General features: G+C 39.8%; 2 protein-coding genes across 6 annotated transcripts; both read left to right on the top strand.

The window, feature by feature from the left end:
- Positions 1-6,947: 6,947 nt before the first annotated feature.
- Positions 6,948-11,402, top strand: havcr2 (hepatitis A virus cellular receptor 2). The gene is made up of 7 exons (XM_079847525.1): positions 6,948-7,035; positions 7,576-7,914; positions 8,010-8,078; positions 8,626-8,694; positions 8,806-8,855; positions 9,036-9,120; positions 10,816-11,402. The coding sequence occupies exons 1-7, from the start codon at positions 6,993-6,995 to the stop codon at positions 10,857-10,859; spliced, it is 699 nt and encodes a 232-aa protein (XP_079703651.1). The 5' UTR covers positions 6,948-6,992; the 3' UTR covers positions 10,860-11,402.
- Positions 11,403-11,610: 208 nt separating this feature from the next.
- Positions 11,611-15,943, top strand: havcr1 (hepatitis A virus cellular receptor 1). Of its 5 annotated transcripts, none has more exons than XM_079846626.1 (9): positions 11,617-11,741; positions 11,978-12,319; positions 13,069-13,161; positions 13,454-13,540; positions 13,771-13,866; positions 13,962-14,014; positions 14,105-14,180; positions 14,273-14,309; positions 15,035-15,943. In XM_079846626.1, exons 1-9 carry the CDS (start codon positions 11,687-11,689, stop codon positions 15,162-15,164), a joined length of 969 nt encoding a protein of 322 aa, XP_079702752.1. In that variant the 5' UTR covers positions 11,617-11,686; the 3' UTR covers positions 15,165-15,943. The 5 variants fall into 5 exon arrangements, with proteins under 5 accessions (XP_079702755.1, XP_079702756.1, XP_079702752.1 ...); XM_079846627.1 differs by having other exon boundaries at positions 13,965-14,014; positions 15,035-15,937; XM_079846628.1 differs by lacking the exon at positions 13,069-13,161 and having other exon boundaries at positions 11,624-11,741.
- Positions 15,944-22,293: the final 6,350 nt, after the last annotated feature.

Raw genomic sequence — 22,293 nt, forward strand, 5'->3', positions numbered from 1 at the left:
TTTCACATCTACTGTACCGGAGTTCTCCTTTAACTTTAAAAGTCTATAATAGAAAGGCGTGATATCTTTCACCATTTTTGTATAAGCTCCCATCCCTCAGAAGGACATTTTATCATAAGCACACTTGTATGGAAATATCAATAGCATCTTCCAGTGCAGCTGACGTCTTGTTGGTCTGCAGATTAGCTGCATATAAATACATATAAACACATAACAAAGCACATTACTAAACAACATTGATACTAATACAATTTTGTAAACCCAATGGGCTTTTAATGGAGGCCCAAGTTAATGTTTAAGTATTGTTTAATCAACAAAAGAATTGTGGATGAGGTCAGTTCATATTGACTGCTCTTGATTCGTTTAAGGATCCGTAAGACTAATTAATATTGATTATGTCCAGCAGGACCAAACTGCATTTAATGGGTTTGCTTTGTAATATGTTTTCACACAGAAATCTATAGAGAAAATCTAGTCACACTATGCTGATGTTATTACCATTGTGGCCCTGTTTCTCTATTTTCTAACAGTATATTTTAATCACTGAATTGTAAACTCCTGTCACGTCTTGTTTTGGTTCATGTTTCATGTCAGTCATGTTAGTCATGTGATCCTGCCATGTGTTCCCCATGTGATTGTGTCATGTTGTCATTGGTTCATTGTGCACAGGTGTCTCTTGTCTTGTCATTAGTCTTGTGTGTATTTAAGCCTCATGTTTGCCACGTGTCCTTGTCAAGTATTGTTTTACTGTAACCATATTGGTAACCTTCATGTTCACGGTTTTTGATAATTCTTACATTTTCCCCACCCCTCAAATCTCAAATATTTGGAAGCCCATCTCCACCACATAAAAAAAAATAAGAAAAATAAGAAAGAGATAAAGTTTAAGATTAGAAAGTCACACTGTGATATATGCAATTGTGAAAGGGAAAAAAGTCACTAATGTAAGAAATAAAATAAAAATTGAAAGAATGCAAGCTATATTGTCACCATTAAGAAACAAAGTCGCAGTTGAGAGATATTGAGGCCTGAGAATGAGACTGAACTCGTTTTTTAAGTCCTGGACATAATTAATGTAAAGTTAATTAATACAGTAATAGAAATAAGGGAGATAAAGATGTGTATGTGAAATTGTAATGAAAAAATAACTTAATTTATCTCATGTCATTCTGAGAAGACCCAAAATGAGAGAGATGCAAATGACAATGCAGTATATTTTTTCACAGGTCTACAAAGGTGTCACACTTTGTCTTTTTCATTTATTGCTAATTTTGCTTGACAGTGTGTGATGCTGCTGTTGAATGGACGACAAGACAAAAGCTAAAGCCTTGAATGCCAAAAACGTGAGTGTGTACAGGTGCGGAGTATCCACAAATAAGCAAATGGTGCCTCTCATTATTATTAAGATAGGATATAAAAAAATGATATTTGTAAAACAAGTCATATATAAGCCTATGCATCTGCTTATGTTACATGAAAGATGCCTGCAGCCTTGTCCAACCAATGTACCAACGCATGACCCACGTAAGCTTTTATATAGCATTTATCTGCGTTTACAGCCTCAAATAAACCTCGGAATGTTCCTTTGGAAAAGTGCAATTACCCAGCAGGTCCGTGTCATTCTGGATGGTGGTCAACCTGCAGTCACCTCAGATAAGAGCTGTCTGAAATTGAATCACATGCCAGAGTGCGCCTGCATTTAAGACATATTGACTAGCACTAGGTTGTTTCCTCAAAGGAAAGCAGAATGTGCATGAAGCATTCAATGTCTACAAGATTAGAAATAAACCTGTTTACTTGCATCTGTTATTACATTAAACAATTACGACACGCTGCCCGGCGAGTCTTTGTGTTCAACTTTTCTTGGGTTCAAACTATATGCCACTGAAATAACACTCTCCCACTGAGTACAGTTGCACTGATTACGATCGGTCCATCCTGTTATATTACCTTACAATATGATTAATAATTACAAAATATAAATAGTCCCCTCATGGTTTTGCTGAGCACTCTCCAGATACTGGCAATTACAGAAAATGAAAAGAGAGCTCTTAAATGACTGCGAGTTACACAAAATAATTACCAGTTCCATGAAAAATGATAATAATGAACGCCCCCGTGGACCACCATGTGTTTACCCTTCCAGCCGTCACACTTAAACATCTGTTTAAGTGCCTTTTTGATTTGATGTCATATAGGATTTTTAGATTGTTTTGACCTCCAGCCAGGCGAATGGCCAAGCTGGCAGTATCATTTAGAGGAATTGTCTCGTAAAATAAAAAGAGTAAGCAGCACCATTACAGTAATGCCCTGAATGAGTACAAGACAACCAACAAAACAAGACTGCCAACTGGGCAGGACAGCAAATAATTCGATTTTGTGAATAAGCATAGCTGATGTCTCTGTTCAGAAGTAGTTTCAGTATTTGTCTTCTTTTGAATATTGGATTTGATTTATAGAGTTGGAAAGGATTGGGGTTTTTTATTGTCAGAGAGCATGCAAATCTTTAAAATTCTAATAACCATGCAATAACACAGGACAAAAAAAATAAAAGAATTTTCCTAAAGCCAAGAAATTAGTTGTCAGTGGGAGCCCAGGAAGTCCGAGAAGAAAGGACGTTTAGGACATCATGACGTAAGTAACTGAGATCCAGACTCATACTTCAATAGAACAAAAGTGGAGGCTCAGTAGGATGATGAGTTGATGAGAATGAAGATATGGATGATAAAGAAAATAATGTGTCTTAAAAATGTTGAATTATATATATGTGACCCAAGACCACAAAACCAGTCTTAAGTCGCACGGGTATATTTGTGGCAATAGCCAACAAGACATTGTATGGGTCAAAATTATAGATTTTTCTTTTATGCCAAAAATGATTAGGATATTAAGTAAAGATCATGTTCCATGAAGATATTTTGTAAATTTCCAACCTTAAATATATAAAACATTTATTTTTGTGAGTGAATGCAGCACAATCGCCAATAGAAATGGACAACTTTAAAGGCGATTTTCTCAATATTTTGATTTTTCTGCACCCTCAGATTCCAGATTTACAAATAGTTGTGTCTTGGCCAAATATTGTCCTATCCTAACAAACAATACATCAATGGAAAAATGATGTATTCAGCTTTCAGATGATGTATAAATCTAAATTTTTAAAAAATTACCCATAAGACTGGTTTTGTGATCCAGGGTCACATATTTATACCATGGTCTGTCTGAAAACTCTATTCTGACTGACTGGAATGTGTGCAGTAAAACTGTTTAATGCACAGGCAGTTCCAAGTCAGTTGAATCACCTTTCTATATTAATGCACTGTTTTTATTGAAGCGCGCACACACACACACACACATACGATAGTGAATTTTACTGTGTAAAAATTAGGAAAGTTTATTGCACCCCCTTTTGAGAACCAGCCACAACAACAACCAATTAATGAAGTGTGTAATATTTAGCCTACTAATGACTTATGTAATGCTACCCTGTGTTTTTATTAGTTTAATAAACTTGAACATCCAGTCTCTGTAAGCACCTATTTGCAGCTATGTATACGGCTTTCTTTCTTTTTCAGTTCACTGCATTTGACTTTATGAAGAGGGTACTTGGAAAAAAAATATACGGAAAGATGAACATCATAAATGAGAACATTTTCAAGCTGATATAGGTCACAATGTTGTGTTCATGCGTGAATTATATTGTGACTATTCTGAAGTGATGTAATGATGTAATTTGTGTTAGAACGGAAGTGAAACCGTAAACAAGATGGATGCAGTTTGCTACTTCTGTCTCATGTGCTTTATTGCTGCCTGGCAGATGCCTGGCACATGCTGTTTTGCTGCTGCAGTATATTTGTGACAGAATTGTTGCTTATGAAATTTTGGGGTCTGTGTCTGGTTGTGCCATGTAGAAACTCTGACACTGAAAGAGGGAAATCTGTTAGCGTTACCAAAACATTACATCACCTTTCCTCAAACTGAGCCTCCAGTCTCAAGGAAATATGACTGTCTAGACTTGAAATGCCCAGGAACTGTATTGTCAGCAATGGTCAGTGTCAAAAAAATAAATATATTCCCACTTAAAAGGAAGTTGACGGGGATTTTGTAGACGTGTGTGGCATTTCTTTTGGCCATCTTTACTGAGCTGCAAGGGGAAATTTGGGAATTCCTTTTTCACCAAATAATGCTGCTTTCTTGGAAACTGAAATATAAAGATTACACATTCAGTACAAGCATTGACAGCTAACCGTTGATCTTTATTATTAATAAATTAATACCTGCTTGTCATGCATGTACACAAACTATGTGTCATGTGTCAGTGCTTGTTTGGATTTAAAGTTTGTGTTTTGATTGGTTCCTGTTTTCCTTTGTTCTTTTCCCGCCACTCCTTCGTTTCTATGGTTACTGTCATTAAGTTCAGCTGTATCACCTGTGTTCCGTTAATCAGTGTCATCTGTGTTTGTATTTAAGTTCTGTCTGTTCTGTCAGTCTTTTTCTGATCTCTGTTATATTTAGTGTGTTGCTACCTGTTCTGCTGTCCTGTATTTTAATTACATTAAACCTTCGTTCTTGGAAATTTATCTTCGTCTGACTTCTTCAACTACCTGTGACAGAAGATCGGACCAGCCCATATGGACGACGGGGCTATTTTTGTTGCCATTGCTCAAGAGAGCACAGAATTGCTTTTGTGGTGAACTTTGTTCGTCGAGCTGTCATTAGCCCCCTCGACGATGAAACCTTCAAGCTGCTTTTCTGAATCGGGGCCAATTTCCACCAGGCCATCGATCTCCCAAACACCGATGGACAGGACTGAACTGGAGGGAAGCCATCAGCAGGTGGTTAGTGAGCGTCGCGTCCCGATCCAGAGAACAACCACCATCACCAGCAGCCGCCGAGACCGCCCTTCCAGAGTCTCGTCCCGCCGAGACCGCCCTTCCAGAGTCTCGTCCCGCCGAGACCGCCCTTCCAGAGTCTCGTCCCGCCGAGACCGCCCTTCCAGAGTCTCGTCCCGCCGAGACCGCCCTTCCAGAGTCTCGTCCCGCTGAGACCGCCCTTCCAGAGTCTCATCCCACAGAGACTGCCCTTCCAGAGTCTCATCCCACAGAGACCGCCCTTCCAGAGTCTCGTCCCACAGAGACCGCCCTTCCAGAGTCTCATCCCACAGAGACCGCCCTTCCAGAGTCTCGTCCCGCCGAGACCGCCCTTCCAGAGTCTCGTCCCACAAAGACCGCCCTTATAGAGCTTCTTCACGTCATGCCTGTTGAGCCCTCAGCCAAGATGGCTACCGCCTCAAATGCCTGAGCCCTCGGCCAGGATGGCCGCCGCCACGTCAGAGCCTGTTCCTGTCCCTAAGACCTGTTCCTGCCCCAAGAACTGTTCCTGTTCCCAGACCTGTATCTGTCCCGAACCTGAGCCTGAATCTGTTCCAGAACCTGAGCCTGAATCTGTGCCTGAATCTCTTCCAGAACCTGAATCTCTTCCAGAACCTGAACCTGAGATTGTTCCTGAGTCTGTTCCTGAACTCCCACCCAGCCTCCCTCTCCCACCTAGCCTCCCTCTCCCACCTCCCACCTCCTCCCATCATAATCTCCTCATCCACGCCTCCGCTGCTTCCTGTCTGCCCCTCAGCTCACCCTTATTCCACCATCAGGGATGTAGGGTCGTCACGGGTCTGCCAGTCTCCAGTTCCATGGTCGGTGGATCCCCGGTTTCCGCCTCCGGCCTCCGCGACCAGGACTGTCGGTCCATTAGCTCCACCTTGGCTCCCACCTCCCTCATTTCCACCGTGGTCCATCAGTCCACCAGCTCTGCCAGGCTCCCTCATCCCTCCGGCTCCGCCTTGGTCGTTCGTCGGCCTGCCCTCGGCTTCGCCTCATCCCTCTGGCTCCGTTAGGCTTCTCCTCCCTCCAGCTCCACCTTGGTCCTCTGTCACTCCGGCTCCACCGCGGCCTTCTAGATCCCCGCCTGTGCCGGTCGCCAGAGCTATCGCATCGCCATGTCCCTCAGCGTTGCCTGGGCTCGTCGGCTTTCCGGGTCTCAACTTCCACCTGCTCCGCCTCCGTCAGTCATGTCCCTGGAATCACCTGCCCTGCCTCCACCATGGCTCCTCCTTCCGCCCTGGCCGCCTGCACAACCTGCTCCGCCCTGGTCCCTCCTGCCTTCTGTCTGCCCTTCACCTGCTCTTTGTCCTCCCCCTGAGCCCTCTCCCTCCCTCCGCAGTTTGTCTATCTACAGCGCGAGGACGTGCCTACCGGGAGGGGGGAGTACTGTCACGTGTCAGTGCTTGTTTGGACTTTAAGTTTGTGTTTTGATTGGTTCCTGTTTTCCTTTGTTCTTTTCCCACCACTCCTTTGTTTCAATGGTTACTGTCATTTAGTTCAGCTGTATCACCTGTGTTCTGTTAATCAGTGTCATCTGTGTTTGTATTTAAGTTCTGTCAGTCTTCGTCCGATCTCCGTTATATTTAGTGTAGCTATTTACTTGTTCTGCTCTGTATTTTACATTAAACCTTCGTTCTTGGAAATATATCTTCGTCTCCGTCTGCCTTCCTGCAACCACTCATGACGCTATGACACATGAGAAGTTCCCAACAGGTTTTAAATAATGCCTAAGTTACATCTTTTATCATTAAAGATTACTATTATTTCCCAATATCTCTCTTAAAAGTTTGTAGTCTCTTATTTGATCAATCATTTATTTGAAATCTTTTGTAACATGCCTTTACTGATATAATTATTTTAATTAATGAGTCCTTGCTGATCAAAATAATTAATTTCTTAAAAAAAAAACTTTAGAACAATATGTATATTAAAATACATTACATAAACAATTACAACAAGGATACAAATTTTCTGTCTGGCTTTGGAACCAATAGCACGTTGAAGTTATTCCCATTGGCGAATAGCCGTCATGGAAAAGAGAAGTTGTATTTTTAGTATATGAGCCATTCACACATGAATTAGAGACTTACTGAGTGTACCACAGCAAAGAAAATGATTGTTTTTCTATTTATCTCAACAAGTATACATGTAGCAAGTAAGTACAAATAATACTTCTATCAGTAGTGCTATAATGTACAATACTGTGTACTATATTTCATTCCTGTGCAGTGCAAAAATACTATCAGTATCTTTTTGTCTTGGTTTACCTCTCTTTTACAATTTTGTTTCTTATTTTAAGCATAACTCTAGCAACATTTAATAAAGTTTATGCTTAAAAGAAAAAATGCCTAAAGGATACAAAAAAGAAACTTAATTTAAGATAAAACGGGTCAAGGTTCTTTAAATGTTTCTTGTTTTGAAGAATTTCAGATATTTGACTACAAAAACAAGAAAAGGTTTTTTGTTTTTTTGTGGTCTGTGTATTATATTCTGTGTATAATGTTCTATGTAATATTGTGTATCTTGTACTTGAAGTGGATTCACTTCAAGTTTATTTGATTAGTTTGATATGTTGCTTTCATAGTGAAAGTTATGCCTTTATAAGGGGAAAAAATGTGTGAAATGCATGAATCTAATAATTTGTTACCTTATGTAATTAACAAGTGTTGATACTTCTCTCTGTTTTGTGTTGTAGCCTGCAGCGAATCATCAAAACTGGTGTTTGGACAGGTTGGGGATACAGTTACTCTTCCATGTAAATACGACATTAACGCCAGTGGCCTATTGTACGTTTGTTGGGGACGACATCAGTCATGGTTCCACTGTGAGAACACTGTTATTTCCTCCGACGGCTTGCAAGTGAACTACAGAGAGTCACCTAGATTCAGCTTGGTCAGTGGACTCGACCGAGGAGATGTTTCACTTACCATAAGGCTTGCTCAAAATAGGGATGCTGGGTTGTACGTGTGCCGTATCGAGATCCCTGGATTTTTCAATGACATTAGTCACAATGTTTATCTGTTTATCAGCAATGGTGAGTAACCACTCAATTTAATCTTTTTTTTATTAATGTTGTTATGCTCAGACATGATGAGGTAGGCCTATAGTATTTCTGTTCTTCCATTAAAGGACTGGATCCAAAGAGAGTCACCTCAGAAACACAACTGGTCTCTACAACGTCAAAGCAGGAAAAGCAAGGTATGAAACCTTTCAGTAATAAGCTCTGTTCTGAGCAGGGTGAAACAATGGTAATGCATCTAGCGGTTTAACATGCAAATTGTAGAACTGCTTCTTTTGTTGCTGATGTCAGAGGTCGTACATCCAAGGACATGATAAACATAGACAGGTTGCCTGACAACCTGACAAAGAACTTCATAATATTATGCAGCAAGCATGCATTAAACTGATCAAAAGTGACAATAAAGACATTTATATTACAAACTATTTCTATTTTCTAAATGCTGTTCTTTTGAACACTCTAGTCATAAAAAAAAAACAAGACCAAAAATATGTAAAATGGTTTTCAACTGTTTAACTCCAACTGTTTTTACTGTATTTTAACTTGTTAATGAAAATAATTTTTTGTCCTTTTTCATTCATTAATTTCAATAATGAATCAATAATTCATTATTAGCCAATACATTGATTTATCGTATTATTAATCATAATGTATATTATAGGAATTCCCATAATAGTTCATATGAGATAAAATAACCCTCACTAACCATTTTTGTTTCACACACAGTATACTATGCATCAGACCCAACCACACTCGTTACTGAGCTGTATATCACATCAGAAAAGATAACTGCAGGTATGAATATAATCATGACCACACTTAATCAACATTGAAAGTGATTCAGAAATATGAGCCAATATCTGTCAAGAGGAAATGTAAACATATTTATTTATTTATTTATTTCAGATATTACTGGCATCTACATTGATGAACCCGTTGCGGTGGTCCATACTGAGGTATTGCAATCATCTGTTTACAAAGACAGAAACATTAGCTGTTCTGCTTTTGCTGTCAGTCTATATTTTGGCTTCAATGTGTTGTTAGTAATCTATGTAAATGTATATGCATCTTGATTTTATTTGTTTTGGACATGATTAAGGTGTTTCACTCATTACATACTTGGTGTGTCATTTTAGGAAGCAATGGAAGCATTTGTCATTAATACTGTAAGAGTGGGAGCCATTGTCTTCATCCCGGGTTTAATCATCGCAATTCTGTTCCGTAAGTAGATTAGCAAGTAATTAATCTAATGGTCTAGATCTGGAGAAATATTAAACACTCGTAGCATAAATGGGTGAATGGATGGGTGAAACCTCTAATGAACATGTCCAGATCGCATTTCATTCTAACTTCATTCTAAAAAACAAAGTTTGCATTAAGAAAATGAGGGTTGTTTTCCAATGTGCCATTTTTTTAGCTTGGAATTCTTATTATAATGTGTCATAAAACATTAACCCCTGGTTTCACAGACAAGGCTTAGTCCCAGACTAAAATGCATGTTTGAGATATCTTAAAATATGTCCATTGTTTTGTCTCAAGATGCACACCAGTATTGCTTTTTTTCTATAGCATGCTAATTAAATGTCCTAATTTGAACTAAGGCCTAATCCTGGCTTAATCTAAGCCCTGTGTGTGAAATCAGGCCTTACTTTTTATTAAGGTTTTTGTTTGGTCTCAGTGGTGATTCTCAATGTAATTAAACTGTAATACATTTTCTTTTAATTCCACATAAACTGAAATTAGAGGCAGTACAGCAAATCCTAGCAACTGTATTGTACAAATTTAAATAATTCATTAATGTTCTTGCAATATATTTTGTTAAAGGGATAGTTCACCCCAAAAAATGAAAATTATGTCATTACTCACCCTATAGTGTCGTTCCAAACCTGTAAGACTTTCGTTCATCTTCGGAACACAAATGAAGATATTTTTGATGAAATCTGAGAGATTTCTGTCCGTCCATTGACAGCTATGCAACTACCAGTTTCAAGCCTCAGTAAAGACATCATTAAAGTAGTCCATGTGACTCCAGTGGTTTAACCACAATTTTATGAAGAGACGATATGAAAATGAGCGTTTGGTGTCTGACCAATCACGGCAGACTGGGCCATCTGACCAATCAGAGCGAGTGCGTTGTTTGCGAAAAAAATAAACAATTTACCACTTAATTTACAAAATATCAATCTCCAACACGTGTTCATTAGAGCACCATGTGTTGATACGGGAGCAGCGTGAACTCATATTGGAAATTAAAATTTTAATTTTAAGTAAATTTTTACTATATTTTTAATATATATATATATATATATATATATATATATATATATATACATTAGTGCTGGGAAAAAATTAATCGCGATTAATCGCATCCAAAATAAAAGTTTGTGTTTGCATAATATATGTGTGTGTACTGTGTATAATTATTTTGTATATATAAATACACACATATGCATGTATTTATTTAAGAAATATTTGCATGTATATACTGTATATACATTTATACATAATTTATATTATATATAAATATAAATAATTTATATATAAATAAATAAAAATCTTAAATATGTACATGCATATGTGTGTATTTATATATACAAAATAATACAATGCAATGTAATGGAGTGAATATCTTGGCATGTTGTCACATTCACCCAAATAAGCCTTTACCCAACATTATATGGTCTGAAAAGTGTACTCTGAGCATTTTATTTAATGCATGAACAAGATAATGCATGAGCAAGAATGCTTGCTCGTTGCATATGGCTGTGTGGAAACTTCTGTGACTTCTCGTGCTGCAGAGCGTTAAATTTGGCTCTCAGAATGTGTCTCCATTGCTGAGTGGAAGTGAAAGAGGTGACTCATGGCCTGTTTTGCTTACTGTGCATTAACACATCCATTTGAACGCTCTGCCCTCAGGACTGCGGCGTTCCAGAGAACGTACCAGCAGCAGGGGAAGTTAAAAATCTGCCAGATCCCCCCAGCCCAACAATAACCACACACGGATATGGTGTGATAGTCAGATTCGAGGTCACTATGACCACATGTATGGTGACGTGGATTCTTTTTTTTTTCTTTTCTTTTTTTTTGTATTGTTCTCAGTGCCTTTTCTGGGGGGTTTGTTCTCAGTGGCTAATATTTATAGCCTATTATAAAATAATTGATTGATTATTAATCTAATTTTGAGATAACTCAATTTACATAATGTTGTCGTTGTTGTTGTTTTACTTTTTCATTGTAATGTTTGTAGCCTGTGTCTTCATTTGCCAAGTATTTTTGTAAAAAGCTTACAAAATGTAACTCAAATCATATGTCATGCATCTCCTTCTCAAAAATCAATTACTGAATGTTTCTTTGTCCAAACTCCATGTGGGCTTAACCGTTGAGCATTTGTTTGGAAACGGAATCTGATTTATCACACAACAGTAGCGGCCTCTAGTGTTCACCGCAATCGCATCAAACATATCAACCTAAAAGTTCCAATGATGTACAAACACTTATACATTAATAAAAAAAAAATTTAAAACTCACATGTGATTTTTTGTAAAAATGTGTGTTTTGTGATTTTGCGGTACATGTTAATAGGTTCTCAGTTCTGACACATCTCTCTTTTGGTTTTTTGAAGCTGACCACAGTAGTAGGCCACATAGAAGTGAAACTTTAAAAAGAAGTCTGCTTGCACATTTAAGGTGTCATGTGCATCCTGACTTCCGTGTAAAGGGAAACAATGTAAGAAGAGAGATGAGGTAGTCTGGAGCATTGCTTTCAGGGACAGTGAAACCTTTCCATCATGACTGAACTTCACAGCTGGTTCTTTACATCCTGGATTATTTGTTATCTGACGAGTGAGTTTCACATTTATATTGAGATGTGCTTATACAATCAGTAATTTGTGGCAAAGAGTAAAATGTAATATATTCATATTTTAATACAATTTTTATTTGATATTTTAAAATATTATGTTTTATGTAGTATTTAATTTTGCAGTAACCCTTAAGATTATTTATCTACAATAATTTGGATCATTTTATGATCAAAATTTCAAATTCAAGGTTATTTAAATAGTCACTGTCTCTCTCAGTTTGTAAATGCAGCGACGTCATCGTGCAGTGTTTCGAGGGTGAGAGCGTCACTTTGCCATGCAAGTATGACAGCAAATACCATGGAAAATGTGAAATATGCTGGATAAGAGGAGACATTCCCTCAATGGGTTGTGGTGATGAAATTATTGGAAGCGATGGGGATAAAGTGGCGAGGAGAATATCTACCAGATACCAGCTGTTTGGAGAAATATCGCATGGAGACGTGTCTTTGACAATCCTTAACATTCAAAAAACAGACTCTGGCAAATATGGATGCCGCATACATGTTCCTGGATGGTTTAATGACAAGATGTATTACGTTCATTTGATTGTTGATGACGGTAAGCAAACCCGTAATGCCTCACTACAAATGTTGTTTTGTTTTTTGGTTTGGTTTGGTTTGGTTTGGGGTCAGTAAGATTTTTTAAAATAAAGGAATAAAAGTAAAAAAGTAAAATACTTTTTGTGATAGTAAAGATATTTAATTGTTACAAAAAGAAATATTGCTAACAAATGCTGTCAAAAAATTTGTGAGCGCAAATGATTTCTGAAGGATCATGATGTAAAAACATACGTTGTCATAACTTATTGATCATATATTTTTTACAGTGATCAATAAGTTATGACAACGTATGTTTTTACATTGCTTTAACTCATCAAAATAAGTTATGCAATTTTCTACTTTTTTATAAATTACAAGATTCAACTCACTTTTTAAAGTCAGTTTAATGCGTTTAAGTTTAAACGTCCAAGTTGATTGTATTTAAAAAATTTAAGGAAGCAACTTTTTTTTTTTACACTGAACACTAATGATAATCCAGCTTTGCAGGAATAAAACTTATTTTAAATATATTAAAATAAAATTTAAATAAAATAAAAACATTTATTTTAAATTGTAATATTTCACAATATTACTGTTTTTACAGTATGAATCTGATAAATGTCTCGGGACTTCTTAGAAAATCTTACTCACTCCAAACTTTTGAATGGTAGTGCAGATTTAAAAACAAAACAAACAAAAAAAAATAATAATTTTGTTGATATTTTAAAAAGTAGTACAGTTTTGCATTGAAATGCACTTTCTTCAAAGCACTCATTCCAACAACATGGGAAACTACATCCCTGTCGAGCAGCACATCTGAGCATGAAATCACAGGAGTATTCACCACTGTCATGACAGAGGGTACTTGTGTGTGTTTCTATGTGAATATCTATGAATTTATACTGTCTTTGTGAATCTGTGATGGCCGAATCATGAAAACATACCAGACAAAACCAAATCAGTACTGATAATCAAGTCTGAAAAAGTAAGTATTTTTGGTGATGGTGACGAGTTTGACATTATTTGCCATCATTCAGTCATCACAGATGAGATAAGTTCTGTAAAGTCAGTACTTTCAGCAGTTTTCTGATAGCTCGTGCTCATGTGAGAGTTTGAACATTAAAAAAGGAAAATTCTACATCCTGTTTCAAAGCACCTGGTCCGACCACACAAGAGCCTTTGGTAACCACTAGTTCTGGGCTTATAACCCCTGAATCACAGACCACTGAAACATCAGGAGGTATTATGATTTTAACCCTAGCAGTGAATCTATAATGACTGAAGCAAAATGTTCATTTACAATAAAAAACGTTTCATTATCTATAATTTAGCATTGCTAATAATGACCAAGTGGTGAGATTTTGGCGCTTGCATATTTTACAAATATTTAGTCATTAAAGATCTCTGCTTTATTTAAAGACATTTCAATTGTTAGTGTAGAAACATTATGTAACATCCTTTTTTTATTAGACAGGAATAAAACACAAGAGACTTCTTCATTCGTCAGTTCTTCAAATGCTCCCGAGAGCAGCACTACTGGACTGTGGAACTCCAGCACAACATCCGGTATAACACAGCTGATGATCTGTGCTCTTTTTAATTGTTTTGTATTGCAACATATTATATTTGCAAATATGCTGATTGTGTTTTTCGTTATAAAGCAGAAACCTCAGTTAAGTATCCTAATTCGTCCTCTGTGGAACACAAAGAGAGTGTGAGTATTTCACCATAACAGGAAGCCTTACATGTTCTACGGTTTGAAACAATGATGACTTGATATCCTAATACTGATTTGTTCTTAAAGGTAAATGCATCTGCAGTCATCGTGCCTATTCTCCTGTTACTGTTGGCTTTGGTAGCCATTGCTGGCTTTCTGTTATGTGAGTCCAAACTGGCACTTCACACTTTAAAATTTAACTGCAAAACTCGTTGCGTTTATTTATAAAATGAAATTGTCGTTTTCTATTTTCAGGGAAGCAAAAGAAGAAAACCAGAGCTGCTTTAGACATGTAAGTCACTCCTTCAAGTGCTATTTATGCTTAAATTAGAATGATTAAAAACATGAATTCCAAAATTATATTGATTTAAAACAGATGTTTAAAACAATAGACTGAAATAGGAATTTACAGTTTGCATTATGCCGACCAAATGCTAAAATGTTCCTATTTAAAACAAAACCACTCAATTTACACAATAGTGTTCACAAGTTTGGGGTCAGAAAGATTTTTTTTTAATACTTTTATTCAGCAAGGACCCATTAAACCAATTAAAAGTGGCAGTAGACACGTTTACATTGTTACAAAAACATTTCATGTAATGACAAATACAATTTTGAATAAATGCTGTTCTTTTAAACTTATTCATAAATAATCCTGGGGGAAGTATCATGGCTTCCACAAAGTTTTTAACAGCACAACTGTTTTCAATATTGATAATAATAAAAAATGTTTCTTGAGACCCAAATCAGCATATTAGAATGATTTCTGAAGGATCATGTGACACTGAAGACTGGAGTAATGATGGTAGTCTATCTTAATTATTTAGGCAATACTATTGTGCATGTTATAAATAAAAAAATAAATGATATGACGAATACAACACATACCATAGTCAGCATCAAAGAAAGAATATCCCTCCATTAGGTCACATTTTATGTTTGTATTGAGGCCTGATCATATCATGGGCATCGCTAGTCATTATGCAAGATGTTTCTTATCATTTTTCTCTCCCTCAGAACCCTGAGCTCTGAGAACTCTGCCATCTACAGTAACACTGGCAGCAGTGTGGGCCTGTACAACAGAGAGATGGCTACGGAAAACATCTATCAGATACAACCTGAAAATGAATATGAACAGTGGAATTAATATCTCAGCAAATTCACATTTACTATTAACGTTTAAGTTGATCAGTGTGGAGTCTGTTTTCTGTTGTATTGTTTGTAATAATGTGACAGCTATTGCTGGACTATCTTTTCTCTGACTTCTAGAGGAACACTATATCTATATCATTATTAAAACTAATCTGATATTAAATTTTAAATGATTAATTTACCACAAATGTGTTTAGGTGCTGTACTTTTCTCATATCCTTCATATTACCAGGCTACAAGAGCTAGAAGTGCCAATGTGGGTTCAGAAAGATCATAAAACTTAATTCAATAGAAACTAGACCTATATGTTGTAAAGAAGGTCATGAAAATGTTCTGTTATCTGTAATTCATATTACCCCTCCAAACTGGTTCACAACTCTAGGCCACACCTAGGAAACTTCCTAGGTGATTGATTGATTATTAATCTAATTTTGAGATAACTCAATTTACATAATGTTGTTGTTGTTGTTGTTTTACTTTTTCATTGTAATGTGTGTAGCCTGTGTCTTCATTTGCCAAGTCTTTTTGTAAAAAGCTTACAAAATATAACTCAAATCATATGTCATGCATCTCCTTCTCAGAAATCAATTTCTGAATGTTTCTTTGTCCAAACTCCACGTGGGCTTAACCGTTTTGAGCATTTGTTTGGAAAAGGAATCTGATTTATCACACAACAGTAGCGGCCTCTAGTGTTCACCGCAGTCACATCAAACATATAAACCTAAAAGTTCCAATGATGTACAAACATTTAAACATTAATAAATTTATAAGATTAATAATAAAAATCATTAATAAGATTTTTTTTGTAGAAGTGTGTGTTTTGTGATTTTGCGGTACATGTTAATATGTTCTCAGTTCTAACTAATCTCTCTTGGTTTTTTTTAAGCTGACCACAGTAGTAGGCCACATAGAAGTGAAACTTTAAAAAGAAGTCTGTTTGCACATTTAAGAAAAGCTGATGTAGCGGGTAGGGCATAGGCAGTGGGAATTGTGCCTTAATTGATTGAATCAGGTGGTGGTCATTTGGCGCTGCACCTTTAAATCCAGCAAGCTGGCGGTCTCTCTCATTAGTGTTTTGCTACAGACTCTTGGTTCCTTGGACTCTTGGTTGGTTGTACGAGTTGAGCGTGATCTGGTGTTTGTGCGGTTATTCAGTGGCGTGGTTACATCCAGCTTCCTGTCTTCACGAGCCCTCACTGGCTATGAATGGTGTTTGTGCGTTTCAACGAAATTTACGGGTTTAGAGTGTGACCACTACAAAGTCTGCTGAGTGCTGTTTGTTGTGCTGAGAATTTTGGCCTGGGAATGTACGAGTAAAAACCAGACGGAATAAAGCGATCGCTACAATATTACAACTAAACAAGCTCTTGGCTCGACGCTGCGGTCTGCATTCATACAGGAGGACCGTCACATGCCATCTTGGCCACTGTTTTTCCTGTGCCTTGTTTTTAGTACTCAGTTGTGAGTGTGTGGGTGTGGGAGGAAGGCCCACCGTGTTGCCCATCAGTCTCTCCCTTGTGCGTGTTGTTGTATGTTTTATGTTTGTGTATGTAATGTTTGTATTTTAGGCCATTGGGTTGGTGCAATATCTTGGGGGGTAACAACTCTGTTGTGTGGCCACTGATTTGCTGAGTGTAAATTACTTTTGTTTTTGTTTTTTTGTGCATGTGACTTGTGATGTGCCCTATTTATTCTGTGTTTAAGTTTTGCTGAATTTTTATTGAGTGCTATTTTATTCAAACACCTTGATTTTTGCACTTTGTTGTCCCCGTCTCTGAATGTGTTGCCCAGAGGCCTAAAGTCTGTATTTCATGTGTATGTCTAACTTGAGAAAAATAAAATAAATTGTTTATATTTTTATAATACTCCAGTCCCTCTCTCTCCTTTCATTTCCCTTCATTGGGATAGCCTGCTTGTAAACATCTAAAATTTAGATTGTTGGTTATCCACTTGTGATTGATTTAAAAAGGCCCCCTAGGGGTCACATTTGGCGTAGTCGGGGCAGGGTTGATTGGGACTGGTGTAATTTGTTTTTGTTGTTTTGTGTGTATGTGTGTGTATAGAGTACAGGAAAGGCAGTGGTTGAGGACTGGGCCTGGACAGCGGTTCTGCAAGTGGTTTGTATTTATATATATATATATAAAAAAAAAAAGAAACATAACTTTTTTTTTTCCTTTTTGGCTTTGTTCGGTTTGAAAATGTCTCAGGAGCTGGAGGAACGGGTCGGGCAGCTAATGGAGCAGATTAAACGGTTGCAGGCTGACAATGAAAGGCTACGTCAGGGAAATGTAGCATCTGCTGGGGCTGTAGAACAGGGAGAGCAGAGTCAGCAAGAGTCAAATCGCCAAGAGTCAAATTCTCAGGAGCCAGGGTCTTCTGGATTAAGGTATGTGTATGTTCCTAGAGAACGTAAATATCCCAGGTTCTCTGGTGGTTCAGAGTCTCCTCCGGTGGAGGAATGGATTGAGGAGGTCCATCGATGTTTACACGTTAGGCATATGTCCATAGGGGAGCAGGCGCACTTCGTGTATGACCTTATGGATGGGGAGGCAAAGCTAGAAATTAAACTCCATTCAGCTTCAGTTAGATCCGAGCCTGAAAATATTTTCTCTATACTGACGGAGACTTTTGGCTGTAGCCAGTCTTATATTGACGCCCAACAGAAATTTTTCCAATGTCGTCAACGGGAGGGAGAAACGTTGCGTGAATTTTCACATTCATTAATGTCACTTATGGAAGTCGCACAACGTAAAAACACAACTGCAATTGCTAAACCTGGTGTTCTCCATGATCAATTTGTAGAAAACGTTAGAGACAAAATGTTGCGTAGAGAATTAAAACAATACATCCGCCTTAATCCTAATTCCTCCTTTTTGGACTTGCGTCGTGAGGCATTTCGCTGGGCCGATGATGGCGAGGGGCCTCGTCCTGTCCGTGCAAGGGCTTTTTCGTGTGACGCTAGTTCAAGGGTGGGGGAGCGTGCCAGGCAGAAGCTCAGGTCGTTGTACCACAACCAAGTAATGAATTGACCGAGCTCAAAGACTGTTTACGTAGGCAGCAGGCCCAATTAGATACTATTCTTAAACATTTGTCCCCTGGCTCAGGGCCATCCAACCTACCAAATAGGCAGATTAATCACCAGAGGCGGTTTCGTTTTGATGTGGATGGCAGGCCTATTTGTCTGCGTTGTGAGCAAGTAGGCCACATGGCTAGGGATTGCCCGGTTGGCTCACGGCAGACACAGCGTGTGGGGGTTGGGTCCAGGCCACCCGCTGGGAATGGGAGGGATGACTCTTCCAGCAGGCAACAGGGAAACTAGCACCCTCTAGTGCATGGAGCCAAGCACTAGAAGGGGGTTTGATGGGCTCAGACTCGTTTACATCTCTTTTGTCCTGTCCTTCTGCATTGGTGGGCGAGTGTCCAGTGGCAGATGTCCAGATGGGTGGTGTAACTGTTACTTGTCTTATAGATACCGGTTCTATGGTATCTACAATCACGGAGTCCTTCTTTAATAACCATTTCCGAGTTCTGGGGTGTGACCAGCTACGTTCCTGTGGTTGGTTACAGTTAAAAGCGGCCAACGGCCTAGATATCCCATATCGAGGTTACTTAGAATTGGATGTAGAAGTCTTAGGTAAAGTTCTTCCTTCCATAGGCATCTTGGTGGTTCAAGATCCACCCGGGTCCAGACTTAAGACAAACAAGGACTCTGTCCCAGGATTGATTGGGATGAATGTCCTCCGTTGCTGCCTGCAAGAGTTTTTTTGCCAAGACGGTGCAAGTTTGTTTACTTCTTCCGGGTTAACAGTCCCAGCTGTTTGGGAACATGCCTTATTAGCGTGCCAACGCCTCGAGGACTTTTCTACATCTGGTTTTCTAGGCAGGGTTTTGACTGCCCCTGGGTCCTCCATCTGTGTTCCAGCTGGCTCTTTAAAGTTTGTGTGAGCCACCTGTAGGCAGGGGCTTGGCCCATTGATTTCTTCTGTACTGTTAGAACCAGCAGGGGCAGGGTGGCAGTTGCCACCAGACTTAATTATCCCAATCTCATTGCTCCCCATTGGAAATGGTATAGTACAAGTGCCAGTTGTTAATGTGGGCCAGGTAGATCGGTGGATAAAACCACGTACCCTGTTGGGGGAAATGCACTTGATCACTGCACGTTCCGCTAGCAAATCCATCTGCTTTCAGGAAGAAAATGGTACCCAAGGCCCTGTCGCGTTCATTCGGTCAATGGAGGCTGCTATAACTCCCTTGTTGGGGTTTGCAGACCTTTCCTGGCCTAATCTAACTGAGTCCGAGCAATGGGAAGCAAAGTCTTTACTTCAGAAGTATAGTGATACTTTTAGCTGTAGTGAGGCACTCTTAGGCTGTACCAACTTGATCGAGCATGAGATTCCTGTGATTGACGACATTCCGGTGCGGCAGCGCTATAGACGACTTCCACCATCCCAGTATGATGTAGTGCAGTGGTTCTCAATCCTGGTCCTGGGGACCCACAGCTCTGCACAGTTTGTATGTCTCCCTCATTTAACACACCTGATTCAGATCATCATCTCGTTAGGAAAGAGCTCTATGAACTGAACTGGGAGTGTCAGATAAAGGAGACATATAAAATGTGCAGAGTTGTGGGTCCCCAGGACCAGGATTGAGAACCACTGATGTAGTGAAGGCACATATCCGAGAGTTGTTAGATCAGGGAGTGGTAAACCTGAGCTGTAGTCCTTATTCCTCACCCATCGTGGTTGTGGAGAAGAGAGATGGATCTATTCGTCTTTGTGTCGACTATAGACAACTAAACGCAAAGACTAGGAAAGATGCCTTCCCATTACCAAGAATTGAGGAGTCTTTGGATGCCCTCACAGGTGCGTCCCTCTTCTCCACTCTCGACCTTGCAAGTGGTTATAACCAGGTGTCAGTTGCTGAGAAGGATCGGGCTAAAACCGCTTTTTGCACGCCATTTGGCCTGTTTGAGTTCCAGAGGATGCCATATGGGTTGTGCAATGCACCCGGGACTTTTGGGGACCAGCGTTTCCATTCCCTTCTCCTGTACTTAGATGATGTGGTCGTCTTTTCATCTACGTTCAAACAACATCTGGAACGTCTGGAGTTGGTATTCAGTCGTCTACGCGAGCACGGTCTTAAGCTCAAACTAAAGAAGTGTCATTTTTTTCAGCCTGAAGTAAAGTTCTTGGGCCACGTTGTCTCGGCCTCTGGGGTCTCTACGGACCCTGACAAGATCAGTGCAGTTAGGCATTGGAGCACTCCATCTACAGTTGCAGAGCTGCGATCATTCCTTGGGTTCGCGTCGTATTATCGCCGTTTTGTGCAGGGGTTTGCGAGGTATGCGGCTCCTCTACATAAATTGGTGGCAAAGCTCCAGCCACACCCTAAAAGGAATAGGACGGGGCATAATGCCACTTTGCGGGACCATTGGGACTGGGGATGTGATCAAGCATTCAATACTTTGAGGGACAAACTGATAAGCGCACCAGTTTTGGGTTACGCCGACTTTAGTAAACCATTTGTCCTCGAGGTAGATGCTAGTGGGCTTGGGGCTCGGCGCGGTTTTATTTCAAGAGCAGGACAGAGGGCCTCGGCGTCCAGTCGCTTATGCAAGCAGGGGCTTGCGACCAACTGAACGAAACATGGATATCTACTCAGCCATGAAACTTGAACTGTTGGCACTTAAGTGGGCAGTAACAGACAAGTTTCGGGATTATCTGCTGGGTACCAAATTTATTGTTCTGACTGATAACAACCCGCTCTGTTACTTACGGACAGCTAAGTTAGGAGCCGTAGAGCAACGTTGGGCTGCGCAACTAGCTCTTTTTGACTTCACCATAGAGTACCGTCCTGGCGCATGTAACAAGAATGCGGATGCGCTATCTCGCTTGCCGGCACCATCAGTCCCAGTCTCTATGGATGAGATGGCCTTGGGGATCTCAGTGCCAGTCGAAATTAAGAGTGTGGTCATGTCCCCTTCTGTTGGAATACAGGCCATAGATGCATGCCCTACAAGAACTAGGGCAAATCTCCAACTCTTGCAGGCTGAGGACCCTGTTTTGAAGGCCTTCCTTGTATATTGGAAGAGGGGCAGTCCTCCTACAGCCCCAGAGAGGTCCAATGAGTCCCCTGCTGTTGTGGAGCTTGTCCGTCAATGGGCAGACCTAGTAGTCTATGAGGGTGTCCTATACAGGAAGACACATGTCCCTGGCAGCACTAAAGAGGTCTTGCAGCTCCTGCTGCCTCAGGCTCTTCAGACAGAAGTGCTCACAGCCTTGCATGATGATCATGGCCATCAGGGGGTAGAACGAACAACTAGTCTTGTCCGCCAGCGATGCTATTGGCCCTTTATGCGGAAGGATGTCGACCGGTGGTGCCGTGAATGTCGGCGGTGTGTGGTGGCCAAGGCAACTCAGCCAAAACTGAGGACCTTTATGGGTAGTCTGTTGGCATCAAGGCCTCTAGAAATTGTAGTCATTGACTTTTACATATTGGAAAAATCTAGTGATGGGAAAGAGAATCTTTTGGTTGTCACTGATGTGTTCTCTAAATTTGCGCAGGCATATCCTACGGCAGACCAGAAGTCGTCAACGGTAGCTCGAGTCTTGACAGAGCAGTGGTTTTACATTTATGGTGTCCCATTACGTATCCATACCGATCAAGGGCGCAATTTTGAAGGTGAGCTGTTCCAACAATTGTGCAGAGTGTATGGAATTCGTAAATCCCGCACTAGCCCATACCATCCAGAGGGCAACGGACAATGCGAGCGATTTAATCGCACATTGCATGACCTGCTTCGCACACTACCTCCTGACAAGAAGAGACGGTGGCCCTACCATCTGCCACAGGTTTAATTTGCTTATAACACCACAGCCCATCAGTCTACGGGGTTTTCTCCGTATAAACTGATGTTTGGGCGTAAGCCCACTCTTCCTCTCGATTCTTTGTTGGGCACAATTGACACTCCATCAGACTCCACTACTGCCGAGTGGGTTCAAGAACACCAGGAGTATCTCTCTGCAATCTATAGCCAGGCCCGAGCTCATTTGGAGGCAGCCGCTCAACAACGAGCAAAGAATCATTTGGTTCCTTTGCCACTTCTGCCCCCTGGTACACTAGTG

This window comes from Squalius cephalus, assembly GCF_949319135.1.
Source record: "Squalius cephalus genome assembly, chromosome: 17".
Classification (NCBI taxonomy): Eukaryota; Metazoa; Chordata; class Actinopteri; order Cypriniformes; family Leuciscidae; genus Squalius; species Squalius cephalus.